The sequence below is a fragment of the Manacus candei genome, unplaced genomic scaffold (assembly GCF_025592945.1).
Source record: "Manacus candei isolate 608988 ecotype Guabito, Panama unplaced genomic scaffold, ASM2559294v1 h1tg000040l, whole genome shotgun sequence".
In the NCBI taxonomy this organism is placed as follows: domain Eukaryota; kingdom Metazoa; phylum Chordata; class Aves; order Passeriformes; family Pipridae; genus Manacus; species Manacus candei.
Genome location: NW_026138088.1, coordinates 912328 through 935488, shown reverse-complemented (window position 1 = coordinate 935488; position 23161 = coordinate 912328). Strand labels below are relative to the sequence as shown.

Sequence of the window (23161 nt, the reverse complement as noted above, 5' to 3'; positions counted from 1 at the left end):
CTGCAGTGTCTGTAGGATTGTTCCAAGTGGGATCAGGAAAGCCATTCTCCTACAGGTCCAACTGTGGCTGCCTGGGGAAACCAGTAGCATTAGTCCCCCCTCAATCTGTAAGCACCAAGAGCTCAGGGATCCCCCAGAGTTTGTGAGCTCCTCCAGCAGCTGAGCAGCCCAGGCACAAGCAGCACCAGGTGAGTGAACCCCACTGGGGGGGCCACCAGAGCCCCCATCCTGCAGGCAGCCAGACTCCAGCATGAGTCCCTCAGTCACCAAGTCATTCCAAACCCTTCCTGCTTCCAGGATTTTAAAGAAATGCAGCATGAGGAAGAGGCACCGAGACCTTGGATAGAGGATGAAGCCCACATGAGCCAGGGCTGTTCACACAACTCTATTCACAGCTCTCCTGCAGCTGAGCAGCAGCAACCCCACAGCTGAGAAAGGGAGGGGCAGCAGGTTCCAGGTGCAGCACATCTCCATCCTCAGCCTCTCCCAGCAGGAATGGTGCAGCACACGTGGTAGGGGTGGAGCTGCAGGGGGCTGCTCCATCTTCCATATTGACTCCAGGTCAGTGGGTGTCAGGGTCTCACAGTCCATGCAGCAGCAACAGCAGAGCAGCATCTTCCAAGGCCATAACACTCCAGGGACAGAGGCATTGTGTTCATTAATTCTGGAGCAGCATTCCCAAGCCTGTCCCACCATGCAGCTGAGCTTCTCCACACACTGCTCCCCCTACCTCTTCACAACTTGCACTGCAGAATTTCCCCAGAAGTATTAGGCAAGGAATAATTCCCACTATTTGCCTTAAGCTTCCTTGAGCACACTGAGGCTGAGTGAACACCAGCAGCATCACTGTGAGCAGGAGCAGCAGCACAGCCCCAGCTCAGGAGCTCCATTTCTCCCTCCCCAGGAAGGAAAGTCCCCATTTCCCTATCAAGATGTGGGACATACCAGGAGCAGCCCAGCACACCTCAGCCTCCAGCAGAACTGTTGTGCTCAGGTCCAGTCCCTGCTGCATTAAGAAACATGAACATTGTTGTTATGGTAGGTTTATAAAAATTTTGTTTTAATCACACAAAACTGAAGTTTGTGGTGAAGACTAAGTTGACAGTTCCTCTTAAATACCAGGATGCATAAGACACTGCATTAGGCACTAGGCAGCAGCCAACATCAGTTAGAGTCTGGCAACAGAAGCCATTTAATACCTCCCTTCATTCTTTGTGGAATTACAGGCTTTTGCAATACACGTCGTTCCCACTGACAGGTTACCCGAGGTTTCCCCCACCCCACCTCTGTACATCAGTAAACCTTGTGTATTCCCACCAGAGCAGGGTTAACAACATTAGTGGCATCACAACCATCAAGAAAAGGACAATTTTCTATACAAGATCTTTTGCAAAAATTGCAACAGGATTAGTGCATTACGACAGAACAGAGAGAAAAGAAGAGTTGGCATGCTGGAGTCCAACACAAAGAAAGACAACAGGCAGCTCGTTGGATGTACTATATTGACAAGATACTGATTGGTTACATGGAGAAACATACAATACAAAATACAGAAGAAACCAGTTTTGCTTCCCTCTGCCCCACCCCGAATACTCATCACTGATTTGGTCAATAAGTGGCCCAAGAGCCGGAGTTTGTCTCTAATGCTACAGTTTAGTGGTTGTTCTGGGCACATCGTACGGGATCAGCCTCAGCTCTTACAGACAGGGAACTTTAAACACGTGTCCCAATATCCCTTTGTTTCCCATAGTGAACTACAGTGCTGTGGGACCTGGGTGCTGCTGGCCTCACCCGCGGGACGGCCGCGCTGGCTGGGCAGACACCGGGTCCTGCATCCACCACCACCAGGAAGAGGGAAGAGCAGAAGTTCATATATTAAAAAAGTGACTTAAGACTTAGAATTGAATTAGTATTTGTACAGAAAGGTGCAGGTGGAAGAACTCCCTCCAGCCTATGATCAGAAAGGGATGGAGAATCACAGCGGCGCCGGCAGCGGCCGCCCTACGGTAAGTGCGATCGTTAGCGTGGGTTCCAGTCACGTCCTCTGAGGGCTCGCGGGCCGGAGCAGCTGCTCAGTTGCTGCAGCACTGGCTCCTGCTCGGCTGGCTGCTCTCCTGAAGGTCCACCACCCGATTCCTGCCTGGGCCACCAGGAGCATTCTGGGGTTCATTTTTTGGCAGTTTCTTGGCTAGAAGGAAGCAGGACATTAGTAGGGTCCTCTACAGAGGCCAACCGCCTCCCACTGCACCTCCCAGGCTGGGCTCTGCCTGTTCCATCCCAAGTCCCCACCTCCAAAGGAGTCTGGGACACGACACTGCCAGCAGCACTGCACGGCAAACCAGCACACTCCTGATTCTGGCTGGCATCAGCTCTGCTCCCTCCTCTCTCACCAGCCCAGACCAGAGAGAGACCCAGTTTTGCAAGGCAAAGACTCCACACACTCAGAGAGTGACACCAGTGTGGTAAACTGGACATCTTCCCCAGTAAGAGGCACCAGCCCCTGGGTGACACAGGACCCCCCCCTGAGCTGCACTGCTGGCACTCAGAGCTACCCCAGCCCTGCACACAGGCCATTACCTATTGCCATGAAGATTTCATTCACATTCATTGCTGTCTTTGCCGACGTCTCCATGAACAGCAAGCTGTTGTCATCTGCATACGTCTGTGCATCCTACAAACAATCACATCAGAGTGCTAAAGGCACCCTGCCAGGAAACCCAAGCAGGCTTCATGCACTTCAGTTGTCAGCAAACTAACAGCCAGATTAACACTGTCCCACCCCAGGCCAGAGACTGCCACCCCAGTCCCTGTCTGGCCAGGACAGTTCAGGGACAGATTCTGCTGGCAGCCCTGCACAGCCAAGCTGGGGCACAGCCTGACTGAGCCACATGCAGACACAGTGCCTGGTGTTCGCTCAGCTGGGAGGATGTCACCCACTGCAAGGGCACAAGCAATCCTGTAAGAGGGCTGGGAAGAACCTCTCCTGAACACATGGCTTAGACGAGGTAAGAGCTGTGAAGAGCAGAGAACACAGCAAAGGACACCAAGGACAGGAGCTTGTGCTCTGTGGGCTACCTCCTCCTCCACATTCACCAGAACTGTCACCAGCCAGAGCCACACGTGCTGTGACAGAAGTGTGGGAAGGGCAGGGCACAGCCCCCACTCAGGGGCATCCTGGGGTCCTGAGCACAAATCTTCACCTCCGCTCTCCCTCAAAGCATTTCACACAGAGCCAACATCTCCCCTACTTAAGCAAAAAGCTGCTTTTGTGACCTACTCAGGTAACAAGTGCTCTGGATTCCCACTCACCTGGAAGTCCACAGCTCTCTTGGTAGCAAGGTCTGCCTTGTTTCCTGCTAGTGCAATTACAATATTGGGGCTAGCCTGCCTCTGCAACTCTTTCACCCAATTCTTGGCTCGTACAAATGTGTCCTGGAAGCAAACAGGAGGCAGCAGTCAGGAAGGGCAGCCATGTAGGAATCCACAGGGCAGATATGATTAGAACAAGGCTTTCCTGTGAGAAGTGTTCTGCCTCTGCAGCACTTGGCAGCAGGATCCTTTATCAGCTCACACAGCCTTGGCCAGAGCTGAGGAAGAGGCCATGAGCAGTTTTCAAGAACTCAGCACCTGCAGGCAGGAACCTGCAGGGCTCTGGCTCAAACACTCCCAGAGCTCCAGGAGCCTCCCCCCAGCCCAGGCCCCCAGCCCTGCCCACACTCACTGTGTTTGTGATGTCGTAGACCACGATGGCTGCCTGGGCCCCCCGGTAGTACATGGGGGCCAGGCTGTGGTACCGCTCCTGCCCTGCCGTGTCCCAGATCTCAAACTTCACCGTTGTGTCATCCAGACACACTGTCTGTGTTAGGAAGGCAGCTGCAAGAGAAGGTGGAGGCTTTTGCCTCAGCTCCAGCAGGACAGGCCCCAGAGCCAGCGCTGGGAGCTCAGAGCAGCTCTGCTGCTGCGTGGGAGCGAGCAGAGCCCTGGAGAGGCCAGTGCCACTCACTGTGGCAGCTGTAGCTCTGCTGTGTGACACTTCCTGCTCACAGGAACCCAAGGGCCCCCACACAGTGACAGGAAGGTGGCCCGGAGAGCCCAGACAGCAGCCAGCCCCCGGAGCAGCCACAGGGCCAGACCCTCCCAGCAGCCCCTCACAGGGATCACACAGCCCGGCTGTGGCATCACCACGATCAGAGCTGGGGAGCACCAGTGACAGCACCAAACTCAGCCCAGTTACACCACACTCCCCCAGTTTAGCAAATGGTTGTTTTCTTGTTCCAGCAAATCTAACACCAGGCGTTACACCCAGGGCAAATGCACCGGCCTCGGATACAGACTGAGGCAGAGCAGCAGCATCCACACAACCCTCCACAGTGGAGCATTAAGCCCTGCTTACCCATAAGCCACACTCAGAGCTGTGCTTACTCCCTGCATGGGTCATAGAGGGAAAACTCAAGCCTTTCCTCAGGACACCCCTCCCAGTATTGCTGCTCACAGACCCAGGCGCCAACCAGCCTTTGATTGGTGACACTGTGCTAATGATTTCAAGCTAAAGAACTACTAGACCTGAAAGCACTGTGGAAGTAGTTAACAGTATCATGCTACAAAGAGCCCCGAAATCCCAGGTCACGGTCTGAAAAGATAATTAAGGGCTATAAACCAAACTGAAGGTCTTGGTTCTAATTAGAAGCAGGAATTGAGGCACTGGAAGCAAAGCCTCAGAGGCAGAGTGCAAGGTTGCCATAGCATTATTCTGTGCTGTGCTGAACCTCATACCAACAAACTGCAAACCAAGAGTTAAAGCATTAACTGTTTGGTTCTATTTATAGCAAAAAATCCCAGACCAGACTGAAATAGTCACTCTTGCTTCTGACACCCCAGCCTGCCCCAGCAAGGTCAGCACCTCCCAGCCACAGGCATGTGGAGCTGGCACTCACCTCCGATCGTGCTCTCCTGGTACTCGTGGAACTGCCCCTTCACGAAGCGCAGGACCAGGCTGGACTTCCCCACCGCCGACTCGCCCAAGAGAACAAGTTTAAACTGGCAGATTTTGTTCCCAGCAGCTGGTCCATTCGGTCGGGCAGCCCCACCTCGACCTGCCATTGTGGCTTAAGTGCAGGAGTGCTGAGAGTTAAGGATGCTGCAGGTTCTGCACTGGGATCCACCTGGAGGCAGGTTGCAACTGGAAGAGGAGGTCAGAGTTAGTGACATGCTCAGGGACCAGCTGTACCAGTTCTAGAGGGTGGTTTGATCTGCAGCCACCATCAACACAAGCCAGTGGTGGCTCCTTCCCATGATGGAAAGTTATCAGCTGCAAGCACCACAGGGCAGTTCCTGCCAGGCAGCAGCTCCTGCAGCAGGATCTCAGCCTGCTGAGCATCCCCAGAGAGGTAACACAAGCTCTCCTCCCCACCACTGGGCCCTCCAGCACTTCCACCACATGTGGATGTTACACACACCTTGCTGGGTAAGGAGCAGCCAGCACACAATGGGTGTTATTAGAGCTTCGTCTATTCAAACAACAATTAGTTCATGGAGGTAACTGAGGTTGACCTTTAGTTCCTTCCTCCCCTCTTGAGTTCACAAGGAAGCAACTTCAGACTATCAATGCCATACAGAACCATCCCAGTGTCACTCTGGCAGGAGGCAGTTCCACAGGTCACAAGGCATTTGAACAAAGGGAGTTTCTAGAGTTGTCTGTTCGGCCCACGGCACTTGCACCACAACATTCTGCACCTCCCAGCAGGCCTGAGGACAGCCCTGGAGCCAGGCAGGTGGGTCTGCACAGGGAGGGAGGGCACCTGGCAGCAGGGACTGTCCCCTCAGAGGCTGTCAGCAGCCCCTCCCCACACCAGGAATCACCACCCAACCTAATCCAAACAGGCAGCACCTAATGCTTCCCACACCCATCCCACTGCCTCAACGCCCTCATCCCACAGCATTCCAGGTCGTCAGGCTACTGGCCACATTCTTCACAAGAACTGTTCAAATCCAGCACAAACAGGCAGCATCCCCTGGGATTGGCACTGCCATCCACTCCCCAGCTCCAGCCTCTGGAGTGGTGCAGAGGCACAGAGCCATGGCAGGAACAGCAGGACAAGCTGGTTTGCACCCACGAGTGAGTCCCAGGGCCTCCCTAACCACTGAGTTCTGCTGCCTGCAGAGAACAGGAATGCTTTCCAAGTGCACAGTTACGGATTTAGGCGTACTTCCTGTACCCATCACGACTCCCACTTCCCGTGGATGATAAATGCTACAGCTGATCACATCCGCTCTGGATCACCACTTTCCACTCTACTCTCCTAACCCAGGCTGCTTGCTGAGAGACAACTGCAAGAAAATGCCCCAAAAGCAAATTTCTCCTTGTTCTGGGAGTATCCATGAAGAAACTCTGGGCACATCCTGCATTTACCCAGCAAATATCAGATTTCCATGAATAAGAAGTTTAAAGCAGGTTGAACTGGAGCAGAGTGTCCTCTGAACAGGACACTCAGGCCTGCTCAGCACAGAGGAGAGTTTCAAACAGCTGCTTTCCAGGGCAATACCTGTCCAGCTGTGATTGCTTGAGGCTACTTTAACCATGCCTCGAGTTTAAACAATCCCACAGTTTGATAGGGAACCTCCAGCCATTTCAGAGCTCCTCTGGAGGGACAGTCCATGAGCACCAGTAGCTGGAGAACCTCAGCAGCTTTGAAACACAAAGCACTTGAGCGTGCTCTGACCTAAAGACATTCCACCTCAAACTGCTCTGACCAGGAGGCAGTCACACACCTGCTGTTAAGCTGGTACCGGTCACAGGAGTTGGCAGGTAGGACAGAAACCCCAAGGAGTAACTTCCAAGTGCCATGAGATGTTTCAGGAGCCAGAGCTGTGAAGCTGTTGCTCTGAGTGGCCCGTCCAGTCTTGGATCAGCAAAAAAATTGCACTGTCAGGACCCCCCTCCCTCTTCCAAGGAAGGACAAACACTGACAGGATGAGAAAGCTTGATAGGAAGCAAATCAGCAACTGGCTTTGCTGGGCAGTGAGGGAACAGCATTTGCAGCTCTGGCCAGAAGCAGCTTGGTCACCATGAGGTCTGAGAAGCTCACCAGCAGCTCTGCATCTATAGGGCCTGAAGAAGCTTCCACCTTTTAGAGCTTCCCCTCTAACCAGAGCTTGCAAGGGAACAGCTTTGCCTTGTTTAACCTTGTATTTGTTCCCAGGCAGTCCACCAGCTCTGCCGCTGCTTCAGACCAACGTTCTGCACACTCAATGCTGTGTGAATCATGTCTCTGAGTTATGGCCTCCTGAAATCTGATACGGGTGATTCCCAGAGCAAAACAAGGAAATGAGCCTGTTGACATCCTCAAGTCTTAGCCTGACCTATATTTCACAGATCTCGATGCATTTTGCCGTCTGTTTGTGCTACATGAACTCCAACAGAATGAGGTGAGCTGGTCACAGAAAGAACCAAATAACTGAAGGAAGTGCCCACCAAAGCCTCAGACAGCAAGCATGCTCCATGGCAGGATGGGCACTTTGGCACTTTCTGCCAATGTCTTCGAGGATTCCTGTCAGACAGAACTTGGCTCTGCAGAGGGAACAGCTGAATTACACAGCCTGGACCTGGGCTAGGTCAGCCCACACCCACCAGTGGACATTGGCTTGAGAAACAGGGAGGGCTTCCTGCTGTACGAAGCCATTTCTGATGCTGGGAAGGGCTGTTCATTCCCCCTCTTCCAGCAGAGAATTGGGCATGCACCCCTCCCTGCTCCCCACAGGAACCCTGACACTCGAGCCGTGGGTCAGGCAGACCAAAATAACCACAGTGATACTGAGCAGACGAGGGAAAGCAGCTGAAGTCCCAGCTTGCAGTGCTAATTCAAGCAGTTGAGACCATGAGAAGGAAGGGCATGGTGGGGTACTCATGTCATCAAGATTAACAGGCATTACTTTTCCTACTAGTTTCTTGTAACTAGCAAAACCCAGCACTTGGAAGGTCACAAGACCCACAAAAAGGCTTGTGCTGGTTTGCTTACCTGCCCTACCCACCTCCTGCTCACTGAAGCGTGTGCAGGAGCTCTAGATCCCACAGTAAAAGCACCAACTTTTTATTGTAAACTCTTAAAACAGTCTCGTTTGCTTTGAGATCAAAGACAAGTTTCAATGCCTGGTGCTGTCCCACAAGTGAGAGCTTCAGGTCTATCCCCTCTGCAGTTTGTGCTCCTCCCACACCTCACCTGCCTGCCAGGATTTGCTGGAGAGGCCTGTACACGGATAGGAGTATTAAATTCAAGAATCTGAGTGCCCTAAATGAGAAAGCACATGCCAGGACTGCTGCATTCCCAGCCTGTCCAAGCACAAGGCAGTTCTCCAGAGCTGTCAGGATGCTGGGGGATAGCACCAGAGCTCCTTTCAAACAAACCAGTCAAGGATGGGAATCCCAATCTCCACAGGGGAATTACTGTCAGATCCCCACATTAATCTCTGCAGGAAACCCCACCACAGGGAAGCTGCTCATTTAAGGTGTCAGAAGTTAAAGAATCTAATATTTTTGCCCTGTGTTCACCTAGTAGCAAGGACTGAAAGCTGAGGATATTTAGAAACCAAATCCTGAAGAATCTAGTTACCCAAAGGACTGCTGCTGCTCTCAGCTATGCAAGGAGCTGCTTCGCTATGGATTTGTTGGCTTAGAACCAAAATACTCAAGACAAAAGCCCCAGTGAAGTATTTATCTTGTTAAATAGCTGACAGCGTTACATGAATTCCTTGGCAAAGGAAGCCCTGAAGTTACCCAGTGGTTTTGCTTCACCTCTCACTGCACAGGCAACTGAGCTGCACTGCCCCGCTCCCAGGCTGCACGATGTGGAGTCAGGAGCAACTTCTGTGAGCAGGACCAGCAACCAATGTGAGTCCCACCAGAACCACACATGGACCCCATTAGTCCAGGTTAGCACAGCATGGAGTGTCAGCCTGATATTCCAACTCATCAATATGATTAATAAGAACAGATTTCCAGAGCCTGAGTGCAGGAGAGTCCAGGCTGCGAAGGAAGGAGGAACAGACTCAGCTGCTACAGAAGAGATGAACCGGGAAACATACCTGACCTACAGATCTCAGTCCCATAAAGTCTGATCAATTTTAATACTTCACCTTTCTACAGACAACACACAATTCCCTCCCTAGAGAACAAACCCTCAGTGTTCTGATCAGCGAGGCCATAGCCTGGAGTTCAGTAACTGCTCTAGCTGGGAAACTGGTCACTGCAGCTGCACTACAGCCCCAAAGTGCAGACTCACAGACCCAAATCAGTTCAGACAGCAGTTTCAGCAGCGCTTCTACAGTTGTGACTAACTTAGGACAGTGTAACAACTTCTCTGTGCAGTCCCACATGCTAGACTCCTGAAGACATGGACACGCTCATCTTAGTTTACAGGTAAACGGGATTTCCATTCCAAAGTTAAATTACTCATTGTTGGTAGCTACAGCCCTGAACAAGTCTAGTTGTTTCTGCAGCACCAGCTCCTTCTCATGCTGTTGATACACACATCTGTTTCCTGACATCTGCACAGCCGTGGCCTGCAGAGCAGCCCCTGCAGCCGGCTGTTTTTCAAAGTAGATTTTCCAAAACAACTTTATCCTCAGAGATTTCAAGGCCACCACCCTGCTGTTACCATCCCTTCGGCACAGACTTCTGTAGAAGAGGCATCATCTTCCTTCTGTGCATCACTTTCACCTCACATTAGCTGCTCTCTTGCTGTAGGGAGCAAAGCCTCCACGTTCCCTGTCCCACAGCAGCTCCCTCTCGGAGCCCTCACCCACTTTCAGTTATCCTTGGCACTGCAAGAAGCTGGTCCAGTTCCAGAGAACACAGGGCACAGCAAGGCTGGAGGAGCAACTCATGGGTGCAGCCTGGACCTACTCAAATGGAACAAAAGCATCAAGGTTTTAATTCCACAGCCAAGGTTCTTTAACTCCTGCTCCTGACACTGTCCCCTCCTCAGATGCCCTCAACAGACACAGCTTCACTTTGATCAGACATCCAGCGACACGTGCCTCGGACAGCACTCACCATTCTGTGAGCAAGAAGGCAACATCAGCAGTGCAAGGCAACAGACAGCCACCTGCACTGCAAGGAATCCGTGACCTTCACAATATCTTTCCCAGACGGCACAAAGATCTCCTGCCTCAAGCAGCTCCTTATTTGGAGCTCTACCAAACCAAAGCAAACATGAAAACCAGTGTTTTCTTATCTGTTTATGTAGAACTGCTCCGGCAGCTCATTCCTGTGCTCCAGGGGAGGACAGTGTTCCCTCTGGGACTCAGATGAAGCTTTATCCCTCCCCAGTACTGTCACAGCCAGGAAGGCTCCCTGTTCCTGGCCGGAGTCTGGAGTGTTTTCAGTGTTACTCTGACGACTTCTCAGGACTTGCATAAGAGGCTGCAAACTTCATACCCCAAGGGAAGAAAACAGCTGACTCCAACATTTCTACATTCTACCCTCTTTTAAGTCTGCTGACAGGAATACTTTGGGCTACACCCACTTCATTAGAAGTGTTCCCATTTCATTTCCTGTGTCTGAAAGCACTTGGCATTCCTTCCCCCTCCCTGTTCAGGGAGATGCCATGACCACCATCCACTAAGGAGGCAGCAGCTGAGGGAGTTTGGACCCAGAGCTGGTGACTGGCAGGGCCTAGAGCAACTCCAGAGCTGATCCCTCTCCAGGTGCAGAAGAGCTTTGCTGTGATGGAGATAATCCCACATCTCATCACAATTACTAGGTTTGGCCAAGCACACACACAGTTCCTTTCAGGCACTGCCCAACCCATCACTGGTTTCACATGAAAGCAAATGGACCCTAACTCAACTCTGTTCATGCAAAACTAGACCAGTGTTTTATTTTACTCTATTCATATCCCCTGCCAAGCCAGTCTTCCCCTCATGCTCTCCAGTAACTCAAACCCTTCTCCATGAGTCCATCTCAGCTTGCCTGGGTTGTTCTCTCACCTGAAGGGGCATCAGCACCTACTTACAGAGCCTCGAGGGACTCACACTGCCTGGCACAACCTTAAACCAAACGTCACCTAAATCAACCAGAGCATCTTAGAGGGGAAGGTCACTTCAGAAACAGACTTTTGCTCTGAAGTTCCAGCACACTGTTGTGACTCAAGAGGAGTCTGAGGCAATTTCAGCACTGAGACCCAGTTATGACTCCAAGTGTTGCCGTCCTTGACCTCCCAGGTCCAGCCAGACTCCTGCTTTACCTGCTCTCCTCACTCCAAGAACACATCAGGAACAGCTGCCTACAGACACTGTCCTGAGTTCTTCACCCTATGCAGCCACATTTCTTTCACCTTATTATCCTGGTGAGCCAAAAGGAAATGTAATAGACTTTTAGAGTCAAGGCAGTAGTGGATTTTAACAGGATATTCCAAGGAAGCTCACACAGACAGTGTGGCATGTCAAGCCAACATGGACTGAGTCTGTCTTTTTGGCCCCAGCCAAGCTCAGAGCCAGTTCAGGAGCCCCGGCCCAGCGCAGTGCAGGACTGATGTCACGCTGTAAACAGGGCAGCTCAAGTGTGCTGACCCTCCACACAAAAAAAGCTAAGAATAGTAGATTGCAAGTTGTTCCACACCAGACTTAAAATAGTCCCTGGGCATATTCTCCTCCCCGGTTTCCTTACAGGCTTAGGAACAGCCAAGGTCAGAGCTCTCAGGGCAGCACCCAAAGCTCTGGGGGCAGCTGGGCTGGGCTCCCTGCAGGGCCACAGCCCCACTCACGGCTCCTGCCCAGCCCCAGGAACTGTCAGCACCTTGAGCATCACCAGGAATAGCGTTTGAGCAGCTTTCCTGGGATTTAGCAGCGCAAACCTGTTGCTCACACTCCCAGGTGCCCTCCTGCTGTGCTCCCAGCTCATGTGCTGGAGCCTCTCCCGTCGTGATTCCGTGATCCAGGGATGGCCTTGGCCAGGGTTCCTCTCCAGACAAGCCACAGAACGTCCTTGCAGCCCGTGTGCCTTGCTCAGGGCCCTGCAGCACCACACATTCCCTTCCACCAGGGCCCTCGGGGGGCACAGGGCTGTGCTCGGCACAGCAGTGACCAGGACAGCCTCCACTGGAGCCCAATTCCAGCAGATCAAGTCACATCCCCTATCCCAGCAGTTCCTGGGAACCCTGAGAACTAGTTCCTGGAGTCTCTATTTCCACCTCAGAGGCTGAACAGCTACAACAAGACATGATCCCCCCACGACACTCCTGCCCCAGCAGGCACCCCACCTTCCCCGATTCCCTTGAACTCCCAGTCCCGGCTGTGAGGGACGGGAGCCGGGACGCCGCTCCCAGGTAGGCACAGGGGTCGGGCTGCAGGTGCCGCTCCCGCTGCCCCCCGCGAGCCTTCCCTGCTCACAGCCGGCGCGGAGGGGCCTGACCCGAGACCCTTCAGCGCCGCCGGGAGCTCGCCCCGAGTCGGGGCCCGTCCCCCGGGCCGGGCCGTTCCCGGTACCGCCCCCGCACACCGGTGCCCCGCGGCAGCGCCGCTCCCCCGCCTCGCAGGGCGCGCAGGGCCCGGTTCGGCGGCACCGGGTGAGGGGGGGAATCGCGGCCGCCCCGAGCTCCCGCCCCGCCCCGGCGGCGCCCGCCCGGTCCGGCCCCGGCTCACGGAGCCCGACGGCATCGCCCCGCTCGGCACAGCGGCGCCACCAGGCCCCGCTCCGCTCCCACCGCGGGGCCCCCGGAGCGCCGGGGCCCAGCCGCCGCCCCCGGCCAGGCGAGATGCCGGGGAGAGACTTTGCGCCGGCCCCACCACGTCAGGGCAGAACGAGCGGCCCCGGCCCCGGCCCCGGCCCCGGCCCCGGCCCCGGCCCCGGCCCCGGCCCCGGCCCCGGCCCCGCTCACCGCCCGCAGCGCCGCTCCCGCCGCCGCCGGTGCGTCTCGCAGGCCCCGGCCCTCACTTCCGCCTTTACCCGTTCCGCTTCCGGATCCGCCCACCCTATTCCGCCCCCTCCCTGCATCTACAGGTGGCGGGAACTGCCAATCATTCTGGCCCCGCCCCGCGGGGACCCCTCCTCCTCTAGAGCGCACCGCCCCCACGTTAGCAGGGCGTGACGTCATTGCGCGTCCGCGAGGGTTGCTGGGAGTTGTAGTCCAGGGTGTCCGGGTGGACCGGACGTGGGGGAGACCCGGGGCGGCCCCGGGCAGGGCGTAGACTCACCGGAGCCGGGGCTGGAAAAATAGAGCCTTTATTTCCCGATGTGGCGCGGGACGCGAGAGGGGCGAGGCAGAACCACGGGAACTACAGCGGCAGAGGGGCGGCAGCGTCCGTGACCCCTGGAGACCCTCCCGGGGATCTCCCGGATCCACGAGGGATTTCAGCCTCCAGGTCCCCCCCGAGACCCCGCCGCCCGCCCCTCCCGGGCCCGGCTGGGCTGTGAGAAAGGCCCCGTGGGCGAAGAGTATAAAACCGTATCAAAATCCCTGCAAGAGTTCGGAGCGCGACGTCCCGGGGAGCCCCGGGGGCGGGGAGCACGGTCACCCCGGGCAGGGTCCCCCCGGCGGGGTCACTCCGGGTGGGGACCTCCGGCGGGGTCTCCTCGGTCCCGGCTCCCCCGATCCCGACCCCCGGTGTCCGCGGGGTCAGTGGGAGCTAGTGGAGCCGGACCGCGGCTCCGGGCGGGCGCGGGGCCAAGCCCCGGCCGAGCAGCCGGGGAAGGAGAGGGCGGAACGGGGCGGCAGCGGGGGAGGCTGCGAATCCGAGCCCCGGCGGGGGTCAGGGCCGGGGGGGTTCCCCCGCGGAGGGCTCGGCCCCTCGGCTCCGACCCAGGGGTGCCGCAGGGCGGTGGCGTGGGCAGAGAGGCTGCGGACCGGACAGTGCTTGGCCCGGGGGCTGGCGGAGGGGGAGCTGCGAGAGCTGGGGGGCACCGGGGGCGAGGGGGGCACGGGAGGCGAGGATGGCACCGGGGCAGCGGGCGGCGGGGGCCGAGGAGGCGTCGGGACGGCCGAGGGCAGGCGGCAGGGGCAGGCAGGGGGTTGCAAGGCGCCTAGGTGACCCTTGAGCAGCTCCATCATGCCCTGCAGCTCCCGGCTGAGGTGCGAGACCTCCTGGTTGAGGTGGTTGATCTGGAAGGGATGGAGAGCAGTGAGCACCGGGCGGTGCCCCCGGGGCTCCCGGGGACGCGCGCCCACCCCTGGCCGCCGCCGCACCTCCTGGTTGAGCCTGCTGATGTTCTGCTTTATCTGCTCTGCCTCCATCGCCAGGGCTGGGCCGCCGACGTCAGTCCCTGCCGGGGGGGACGCGGCTGATGGCAGAGGGCTCCCCGAGCCCCCCGCCCCGGGGCCAGAGCCCTGGCATTGGCCGGCATTGCTGGCGGTACCTGAGGTGGGGGAGTCCCTCGTCGCGCTCGGCAGCGGCGGGTCCATGTTGAAGCAGAAGGTTTGTGGCTCTGATGTCCCCCCGTTGTCTTCAATCCCATCCACGACTCTAGAGTGGGAGGGGGTGAGAGCTGCCCCGCGCCACCCCCTTCCCCTCTCTGTCACCACCTCCAGCAGCCCCCCGGGACCCTTCGCAGCCTGGCGGGCACAAACCCGCAGCAGTGGGATGAGCCTCCAGCACGTCCCAGCCGTACCTGGGGCTGAGGTCCGGGGGGCCGTTGGCGTGCAGGGACGGGATGAGGAGCTTGGCCGGCCTCCGGCCATCCCGCTCCGGTAGCCGGGCGTCCCGCCGGCATTGCGGAGAGGGGCTGCGGCCGCGGCTGCCGCGGGCCGGGGAGCGGCAGTTGCGCCGCAGGGCTGAGACCTGGCACAGCTCATCGCCCAGGAGGCTGCTCAGGGAACCGCGGCGCGCCGGGCTGCTCAGCTGGGGCAGCAGCAGCTTGCGGCGGGGGGGGCTGGCGGGCGACTGCTGGAAGACCTCGTCGAGTTCCTCCTCATCCTCCAGAATAGAGGGAAGGGGCTTCTCCGGGGCAGCACCGTTCTCCGGACGAGGCTGCGGTTGGGCAGGAAATCAGGGCTGGTGCCGGGCATGGCCACCCCCGCCCCGTCCTCCCCCATCGCCCTGGCACGGTACAAACCTGCGGCAGCCGCGGGGACCGGGAGTAGCGGCAGAGCCCCTGCGGAGAGAGCAGACGGCACCGGCTCAGCAGCGGGTGGGAGCCCCGCACGGCTGCACCAGGACCGGCTACAGGACGCAGCCCCCCCCAGTCTCTAGATGCCCCCCTGGACAGCCAAACCTCCTCCAGCCACACACATCAGCCCTAGCACCAGCCTTTGGCAGCCCCTTGCCCACTCTCCTTTCTCTGCTGCTGCTGTGACAATGGTGAACTGCCTGAGCCAGAGCCAAGACTTCGTCCTAAATCCCATCCCAGGCTCAGCCATCAGAGCACCATCTCTGCCTGGAGGGTGCAACCAGATGAAGAGGGTGACAGGGCTTCTGCAGGACCTGGTGCACACTCCTGGCATCCTCTGCCCCTGATTTGTTTACACCTCTCCTGTACAATGGACATGGTGGGTCTTGGTAGGGTTGTTTGGGACCTAGAGAGCAGCCTCCCCCTCCACCTCCACCGGGCCTGTGGGCAGTGGGTACTGGGAGAGATGCTCTGGAGGAGCCCCCAGCCTCTCACAGCAGAGCTGGGGGAGGAAAAGTGCTGCAGAGCCATTTCTGCCGCAGAACATCCCCCCAGCTGCTGAAGCCATCAGCATGACTAAACCTGCAGCCCCCGGCTGTCTCCTGCACTCTGGGGGGCTGTGCCCCAGCTGCCTATCCTGCAGTGCCCCCTCAGTTCCCTCTGCCTCAGCCTTCTGCATTGCAAATGCTCTTTCTGCCAATTCCCCAGGTTGCACAGAGCTAAGACACACAGGGGTGGCAGAGCCGCAGCCTCCACCCCAGCCTTGGAGCCTGGGGACCATGAGCAGGGGGTGCAGAGCCCCCCCTTCCACGGCCGTGCCACAGTCCCAGCCCTGCTCTGGTCCCCCGGGCCACAAGAAGCAGGGCATGCACCCACCTCCATCTCGCTGCCCTCCCGCAGGTTGAAGGTCAGGTCCTGATGGATGTCGGCTGTGAACTTGCTGGCGTACTCAGGGTAGAGCTGCAGCACCTCGCAGAGCCCCCGCAGCCCGATGTGCTGCAGGTCACAGTAGGTCAGCGCCTTCACATCTGCGTTGGTCTTGATCACCTGGTCCGTGCTGCACAGGTCGGCACCGATCAAATCCCCTTTACCTGCAGGAGAGGACCAGTGTGGGCTAGTGGTGTGAGCCCTGGGGCCCTCACCCTGCTGGGCAGCAGGAGGGGCTGGGGCAGAGCCCACACCACCTGCCCTCACCCAGGATGGCCTGGACCACGTTGTCCTTCAGCACCTCGAGGGAGCCGGAGCAGACGAAGTAGTTGGCCTGCAGCGCGTCACCCTGGCGCAGCAGGTACTCCCCCGGGGCGCAGAACGAGGTCTTGATGTGGAGTGAGAGGGAGCGGAGGCAGCCCCGGCTGGCTGTCTCGAAGATGGGCAGCTGCAGGATGTCCTTGTTGAGGTGCATGGCCACGTCCGCGCGCAGCTCATCGGGGAAGTCGTGCAGCAGCTGGGGAGAGGAGCCAGGGTGCTGGGCACAGCAGGCAGGGAGGGAGCAGGGAGAAGCCTTCCCACAGCTCTGCAGCCCCAGGGGACAGGTGGCCCTCTGGATCAGGGAATCTCTCTGCTTGGCTGCCCTGGTGCCTCAGCAGAACCCAGCAGTCCCAGCTGGCAGAGAAGGGCCCCGGATGTGGTGGTGGGCTGCCTCTGCTTCGTGTGCCTGTCCCACTCCCTGTGCTGGCAGGAATCGGCCCCAGACCTGGTCCCTCCAGTGCCACACTCACAGCTGGCCCTGCCAGCCCCATCACCCCTGTGCTGGGTGTAGGACTGGGCCAGAGTGGGCTGGCCCAGCCTCACCAACACCTCCTACCTCATTAGCGTCGATGCCATTGTTCACCGACCAGGTGGTCTGGAAGTACTCCAGCATCCTCTGCTTGAGCTGCTGGGGCAGGCGGTGGACGCGGATGAAGTCCTTGAGGTCCTTCATGCGGGTGTGGTAGAGCGAGCGGCGGGAGTACATGCGTTGGATGATGGCCGTGACGTTGCCAAAGACCACAGCGTGCATCAGCGCTGGGGGCGGCAGGGCAGCGTCAGGCCCAGTGAGGGGCAGCACAGGAGGCTGCTCCCCAGACCCCAGCCCAGGGCTGTTTCATGTGGCACACGTGTCCATCACCTCCCCCAGCACCCTGCTCAGGACCCATTGCTCCGGCAGCCAGAGGTGAGCCCCCCGCCCAGCCCTGCTCCCCGCCTCACCCCCGATGAGCATGGTGCAGATGGAGAAGATCTTCTCGGCGTCGGTGTTGGCACAGACGTTGCCAAAGCCCACACTGGTCAGACTGCTGAGGGTGAAGTAGAGGGAGGCGATGTAGGTGCTGCGGATGGAGGGGCCCCCCATCGAGTTGTTGAAGTACGGAGCCTCCAGCCTCTTGCCCAGCTCGTGCAGCCAGCCTGCCAAGCACAGCCCGGGGTTAGCCCTCACCGAGGGGCCAGTGGCCCCCTCCTCAAGGCTGTCCCTGCCCCGGCCTCGCTTTGTGGACAGGAGCCAGTGGTGAGGGCTGCACCCCCTGCACCGCTGCCCCACAGGAGTGCTCTCTGCCCACGGCACGGGGGGACCCCAGCACCCCAAACCTGCTCACCGATTTCCCAGGTGCGGGGGTCGTTGCTCTCCAGCTCCTTGCGGCCGATGACGTACCAGATACAGGCCAGCCAGTGCGCCAGCAGCGCGAACATGGACATGAGCAGCGTGAGCACCATGGCGCTGTACTGCGAGTACCGGTCCAGCTTCTGCAGCAGCCGCAGCAGCCGCAGCAGCCGCACCGTCTTCAGCAGGTGAACCAGCGAGGTCTGGGGGGCAGGCAGGCAGGTAAACCTGGCGGAGCTACAGGCAGGGGCAGAAACGGACCCCAACACCTCTCCCCGGGACAGGGACCCTTTGCCACTCACACAGATGGCAGGAGGGTTGTGGGCTGTGGGGCCTGCTGGGGAGAGATCCTCCCCAGGTAGCCTTCCACCCCCATGCCCAGCACCCAGCAGGCAGCCAGGGTCATGGCTTGTCAGGGTACTGAATCCCCCTGGGATACGTGGGTGCTGGAGAGGGGTAGGGAGGTGGGCAGTGGGAGGGGCAGTGGGCAGCAGCAGCTTTGCTATCGGAGGCTGCATTTGTGCCAGCAACACTCACCACGGTCACATTGAAGATGTAGAGCAGATCGAAAGGCAGAGCAGCGATCAGATCCACAAAGAACCAGGTGGCCACATAATGGATGCAGATGGAGCGGGGGTCGTACACCACCTGGCCTGACTGGCTCACGTATGTTGTCCGGAAGTTCAGGATGATGTCTGCCCCAGGACAGCAGGACCAGCCCTCATCACCCCTGCTGTGGCTTGTGGAGCTGAGCCAGAGCCCACAGCAAACGTGGGTCTCTCTCCCAGAGTGCTCAGGGACAGCAGCAGGGGCACTGCAATGCCAGTTCCCCTCTCCCTCACCCCTCATCCCTGTCCCACTGTGTCCCCTGTCCCGGATGGATGCTTGGCTCCACACATGGACCTACCCAGGATGAAGAGCATCTCCACGGCGATGTCACTGATGATGGTGCTGCGGGCAGCCGAGAGACTGTCCTCCATGCCCATGAAGCACACATTGTAGGGGACGGTGACGGCTACGTAGAAGGTGGCCATCAGGATCAGCCAGTCCCACAGTGCCTTAAAGATGCTGTAGTGGAGCAGGATGAAGCGGGACTTCTGCACCGAGGCCACCTTGTACTCGGGGATGGACGGCTTGCCCTCAAACACGTTCTGGGGGAGCAAGCATGGGGTGGTACAGGGACGGTGCAGGGCCCGCAAGAGGAGTGAGGGCCACCACAGGCCCCGCTCCTCCTGAGTCCTGCCAGTCTGGCTGCCACTCCCTGATGCCAGGGTGATGGATGCACTGAGGTCACCCTCAGAGGTGGGCACAGAATGCCTGATTATGGCACATCAATTAACACGATGTCAATGCTAATAATGGTAATCCCCTGGCACTGCCAGCTGCTGCCCAGAACCATCTCAGGGGCCAATTCATGTGCTGGGGCAGAGACCCCCCCCCTGCAGGGACACAGCTCTGACAAGAGGCAATGTGACACCAGCTGGGTGAGGGTAGACCCAGGGCCATCCCACCCCAAATCCCCAAAATTCAAGATTGGTGCAGTGACACCCTTTGCCTGCTCACCGGCTCTGGGACCCAGTGGCTCTCAGACCCTCTCTCTGGCCCCATGGCTGCAGGGGGTGCCTGGGAACCCTGTGTTGGGCACTGCAGCCATGCAAAGGGCCTGGCACAGGAACTGACTCTGGTCCCTGCCCTGGCTGGCAGCCCCATGGCTCTGGCAGCCCCACAGCTCCGGCAGCCTGGTAACGGCACTCCCTGGGGCCAGCATGGCTGTGCTCAGAGCCAGCACTGGGGTTTCCTGACAGCAAGCATGTGAGGAGAGGCACAGCCCTGCCAGACCTGCCAAGTCTGCTGCTCCCATGGCAAGCTCTGGGCACCCGCTGGGCTCTCCTGCTTCCAACCAAACACATGTGCAGCCTGGCTACAGTGCAGCTGCCAGGGGTGGGGGGCACTTCAATGCTGGGGAGGCCAGGGATGGGTGTGCATGGGAACAGCATCCCCAGGAGGTTGGGCTCTGCTGGGAGCTGCTCTCCAGGAGAGCTGCTGCATTGCCAGTCCATCGCAGCCCCAGCCCAGGAGGCACTGGGTGAAGCTGAGGGTCCCCCAGGTCCTTACACGGTTGATTTTCACCTCGCCGCGGTCCCTCCGGACAAACTGGCTGTTGAGTCGGTGCAGCACAGTCCGGCCCTGCCTGCGTGCAGCCCGCAGGTGGGAACTCCCAGGCTTCTTGTTCCTCTGCTTCTCTGCAGCAGACAGGACATATTGAGTTAGTGGGAGCACTGTGCCATGGGTGTACATGGCAGGCAGGATGCGCCAGGGAACAGGGAGTCTCTTTGCCACATGCCCACCACACACACTGTTCCCCAAATTCCATCCCCATCCCACAGCCATGGCTCACCCTCCTTCTTGTCCCCCGGGTGGCTCCTGCCCCGGCTCTCTGTGAGGTCCTTGAAGGAGAAGAGGAAGAGAACAACCTCCCCCTTCTCATTCTTGATGGGCATGATGTCCAGCAAGCACCAGAAGGCATCTCCTGTGTGGAGGAAGAGGGTGGTGAAGGCAGGGCAGCACCACCTGCTTGGTGGCTTCTCCCAGGGCCAGCCGGAGCTGCGGGCAGGGACCCAGCCCCAGTGCCACTCACCACCCTTCTTGTAGAAGCAGACCTCGGACTGGTACTCCTGCCTGTCGTCCAGCGCCTTCTCAATGCACTGCAGGACGGGCTCGCTGGTCTCAGCCCCGCAGAGGAAACGGCAGCTGCAGTTCTTCTGCATGACCTCGGTGCGGGCGAAGCCGGTGAGGTCGCAGAAGCCGTCAGAGCAGTAGACGATGGGGAAGCCGCAGCGGCCCTGCGCATTGGCCAGGATGAAGTTGCTGTCTGAAAGGAAACGCAGCCGCCCCTGAGGGCTCAGGGCCACCTCACAGGGCACAAAGGGTAGCCCAGCCTGCCCAGCACTCCCAGCCCCACACAGGTCCCCCTGGGAAGCAGAGCCAGGTCTCCTCTGGCTGCTGGCTGCCCCTAGCTGCTCCTAGAGCTCACTCATCCCTTGCCCCACTGCTCCCCGAGGCCATCACCCAGGCAGGACCCCGGCCCCATGCACTGGAAGGGGAAGTAGCCCTGATCCATGTGCCGGCCCCCATTGCCCACGCGAGGCGACTCACGCCTCCCTCTCACCATCTGCCACTCCAGCTCCGCCCGGGCTCAGGCAGCTTAGCGAGAGCGGCAGCAAACACAGCTGGGCACTGCCAGCCCAGGGGTGCCCAGCTGTGGTGCTGAGATCCCCAGAGGTCTGGGATGCTGGAGCACCAGCTGAGAGGGTGGGAGAACAGCCACAGGCCTGGGCGAAGTCAAGGGCTTGTGCCCAGGTGGCACGAGCCAGAGATGAACTACAGCATCCTCAGTCTGTCAGCACCATGGAGCCTCCCCAGCATCACCCTGCCCTAGCAGGGAGATGGCACCAGGCACAGTAAAGCCCTCACAAGCCCCATGCCCTGCCCAGCTACAGAATGGCAGCTCTGCCCTGCAGTCCCCAGCTGTGGGCTCTGTCCCAGAACCACAGCAGCTCCTGCTGCAGGCCCTGTGCCAGTGGGACAGATGGGCTCATGCTAGCAGGGTGCCAAGGAAGTGGGTGTGCAGCCGGCATGGGCTGTGGTTGCACCCAGCATGGGCAATCTGGGCTGTCCCCAGCCCCACCACGGTCTCCAGTGGTGGGGCCCCAGCCCAGGACTCCTGCACCACACAGCCAGGAGCAAGAAAACATGCTCTACCCCCCCTCACAACAGAGAGGAGCCCACAGCAATGCCAGTGCCTGCACTGAGCAGGCAGAGCTGTGCCAGGGCAGGCCAAGGGCAGCAGAGGCTGCAGAGGGAGGGGATGATGGCTGCGGGCAGCCTTGGCCGAAGGGGGTGCAGGGGGGCCACCACAGCACAGCTCAGCCCGGGATTAGCTTGGAGAAGCAAAAATAGCCTGAAGCTGTGACTAAGGCCAGATTTTGGCTCTGGGGAGCCGGGATTATGGTGATGTCCAGGATGTGTTATTAGAAAAGAAAACAAGGGTTTGCACTGGGGAGTGGCTCCACCGAGCTGGAGGATGCAGCCTTGGGGGAGCTCGGCAGCCCCCAGCCATGGTGGCCAGTGTGCCTGTCCAGGAGCCCCGGGGCACAGTGCAGCAGCTGCCCGGGAGAGGCAGGGTTAACTCACTCCGAGTATCACTACGCTAAACCCCTCTCTATGGCAGATAAAGCCGATAAGAGGCACATCAAACCTGCAAAGCCCCACACTGTTTAAAAGTGCCCAGAGGCGGTCGGGCAGCCCGGTTCCCCGGGGCAAATTCCCAGGGCTTTGCGTCGAGGTGTTGCAGGCAGCTCCCCTGGGGACCCTTCCCTTGGAGAGCCAGATACAGGCGCTCTGCCTCTGCGGAGGGAGTGGGATCACCAGCGCAAGGCACATGTGGCTCTGTCCCAGCACCTCCAGGCGCAGCTCGGTCGGAGCCCGGGAAGGCTCAGAGGCTAGCTGCCTCCTCACGCATTACACCCCAAATGTAACATCCCACGTCCCAGCTCCTCTGGGCAAACGACCCCTGAGCCACCAGGGTGGCTCCTTGTCACTCCAGGCCGGGAGCCAGCCCAGCAACGCAACCAGCACATGCCCCAGGGTGTTCCAGGTTCCTTGACGATGTCCTGGGAGGTGGCTGCAGACTAAAAGTGCCATCTTTATGCCTCCCAGCAAGGGAGGAGAAACCCAGCCCCGCAGGCACCTGGTCCGGGAGACCCCTACTCCAGGTGATCCTGGGGGGAGCTGAGGTCAGCCCCGAACACGGCCCGACCCCAGGATGGCTGCATGATGCCAGCGGTGCTGGAGCTGACTCGTGGCACCCGGGCATGATCCATCCCGGCTTCAATCCATCCTGGCCCCGGCACACGGACAGGGGAGGGGAGGGACCTCAGCGCCCGGGGACCGCTCGGGCACGGGACGGGGCAACGCGGGGCCCCAGGTCAGCTCCGACAGTGTAAGACCGGCCGTGCCCCCTCCGGGGCTCCCCCGCTCCTCCGCGGCCCCGCGCGGAGCCTCACGCCGCCACCGGGATCTGTCCCTGGTGCTGAGCGCGGCTGCGGCGGCACCGAGCGGCACCGGCGGTGGGCGCGGGGAGAGCATCCTGGGGGCGGCCCGGGACACGGACAGGGGGAGTCCCGGTGTACCGAGGCCACACAGGGACACGGAAGGGTCCCCGAACAGCGCGTGGGTGGCCGCGTCCGGCCGAGCGGCGGGGGCTGCGGGGCCGGGCCGAGTCCCGTCCCCCTGGCCGTTTCCTGCGGGGCAGCGCCTCCCCACGCCCTGTCTCCCCCCCGCCCCCGCGGCCCCTCCCCGGCCCGGTCCCGGCCTTACGTGTGCCATCGAAGCGGGTGGCGATGGTGTCCAGGAAGGTGTTCTGCGGCGCCAGCAGCCCCTTCATCACCGGCATCGTCCCGCCCGGCCGCCCGCCGCGGGGCTGCGGC

The 23161-nt window shown here is 59.3% G+C and overlaps 2 protein-coding genes across 2 annotated transcripts; both read right to left on the bottom strand.

Moving 5' to 3' along the window:
• Positions 1 to 1168: 1168 nt before the first annotated feature.
• Positions 1169 to 13015, bottom strand: RAB5C (RAB5C, member RAS oncogene family). Its single transcript, XM_051794559.1, has 6 exons — positions 12873 to 13015; positions 4935 to 5179; positions 3722 to 3873; positions 3310 to 3432; positions 2578 to 2671; positions 1169 to 2188 (listed from the first exon to the last, which is right to left on the bottom strand). Exons 2-6 carry the CDS (start codon positions 5098 to 5100, stop codon positions 2073 to 2075), a joined length of 651 nt encoding a protein of 216 aa, XP_051650519.1. The 5' UTR covers positions 5101 to 5179; positions 12873 to 13015; the 3' UTR covers positions 1169 to 2072.
• Positions 13016 to 13610: 595 nt separating this feature from the next.
• On the bottom strand, positions 13611 to 23151 carry KCNH4 (potassium voltage-gated channel subfamily H member 4). The gene is made up of 16 exons (XM_051794728.1): positions 23052 to 23151; positions 20311 to 20544; positions 20071 to 20202; positions 19788 to 19915; positions 18580 to 18823; positions 18210 to 18367; positions 17668 to 17875; positions 17285 to 17479; positions 16902 to 17101; positions 16292 to 16541; positions 15974 to 16188; positions 15044 to 15082; positions 14600 to 14958; positions 14348 to 14454; positions 14178 to 14254; positions 13611 to 14093 (listed from the first exon to the last, which is right to left on the bottom strand). The coding sequence occupies exons 1-16, from the start codon at positions 23125 to 23127 to the stop codon at positions 13611 to 13613; spliced, it is 3105 nt and encodes a 1034-aa protein (XP_051650688.1). The 5' UTR covers positions 23128 to 23151.
• Between the last annotated feature and the right edge of the window lie 10 nt (positions 23152 to 23161).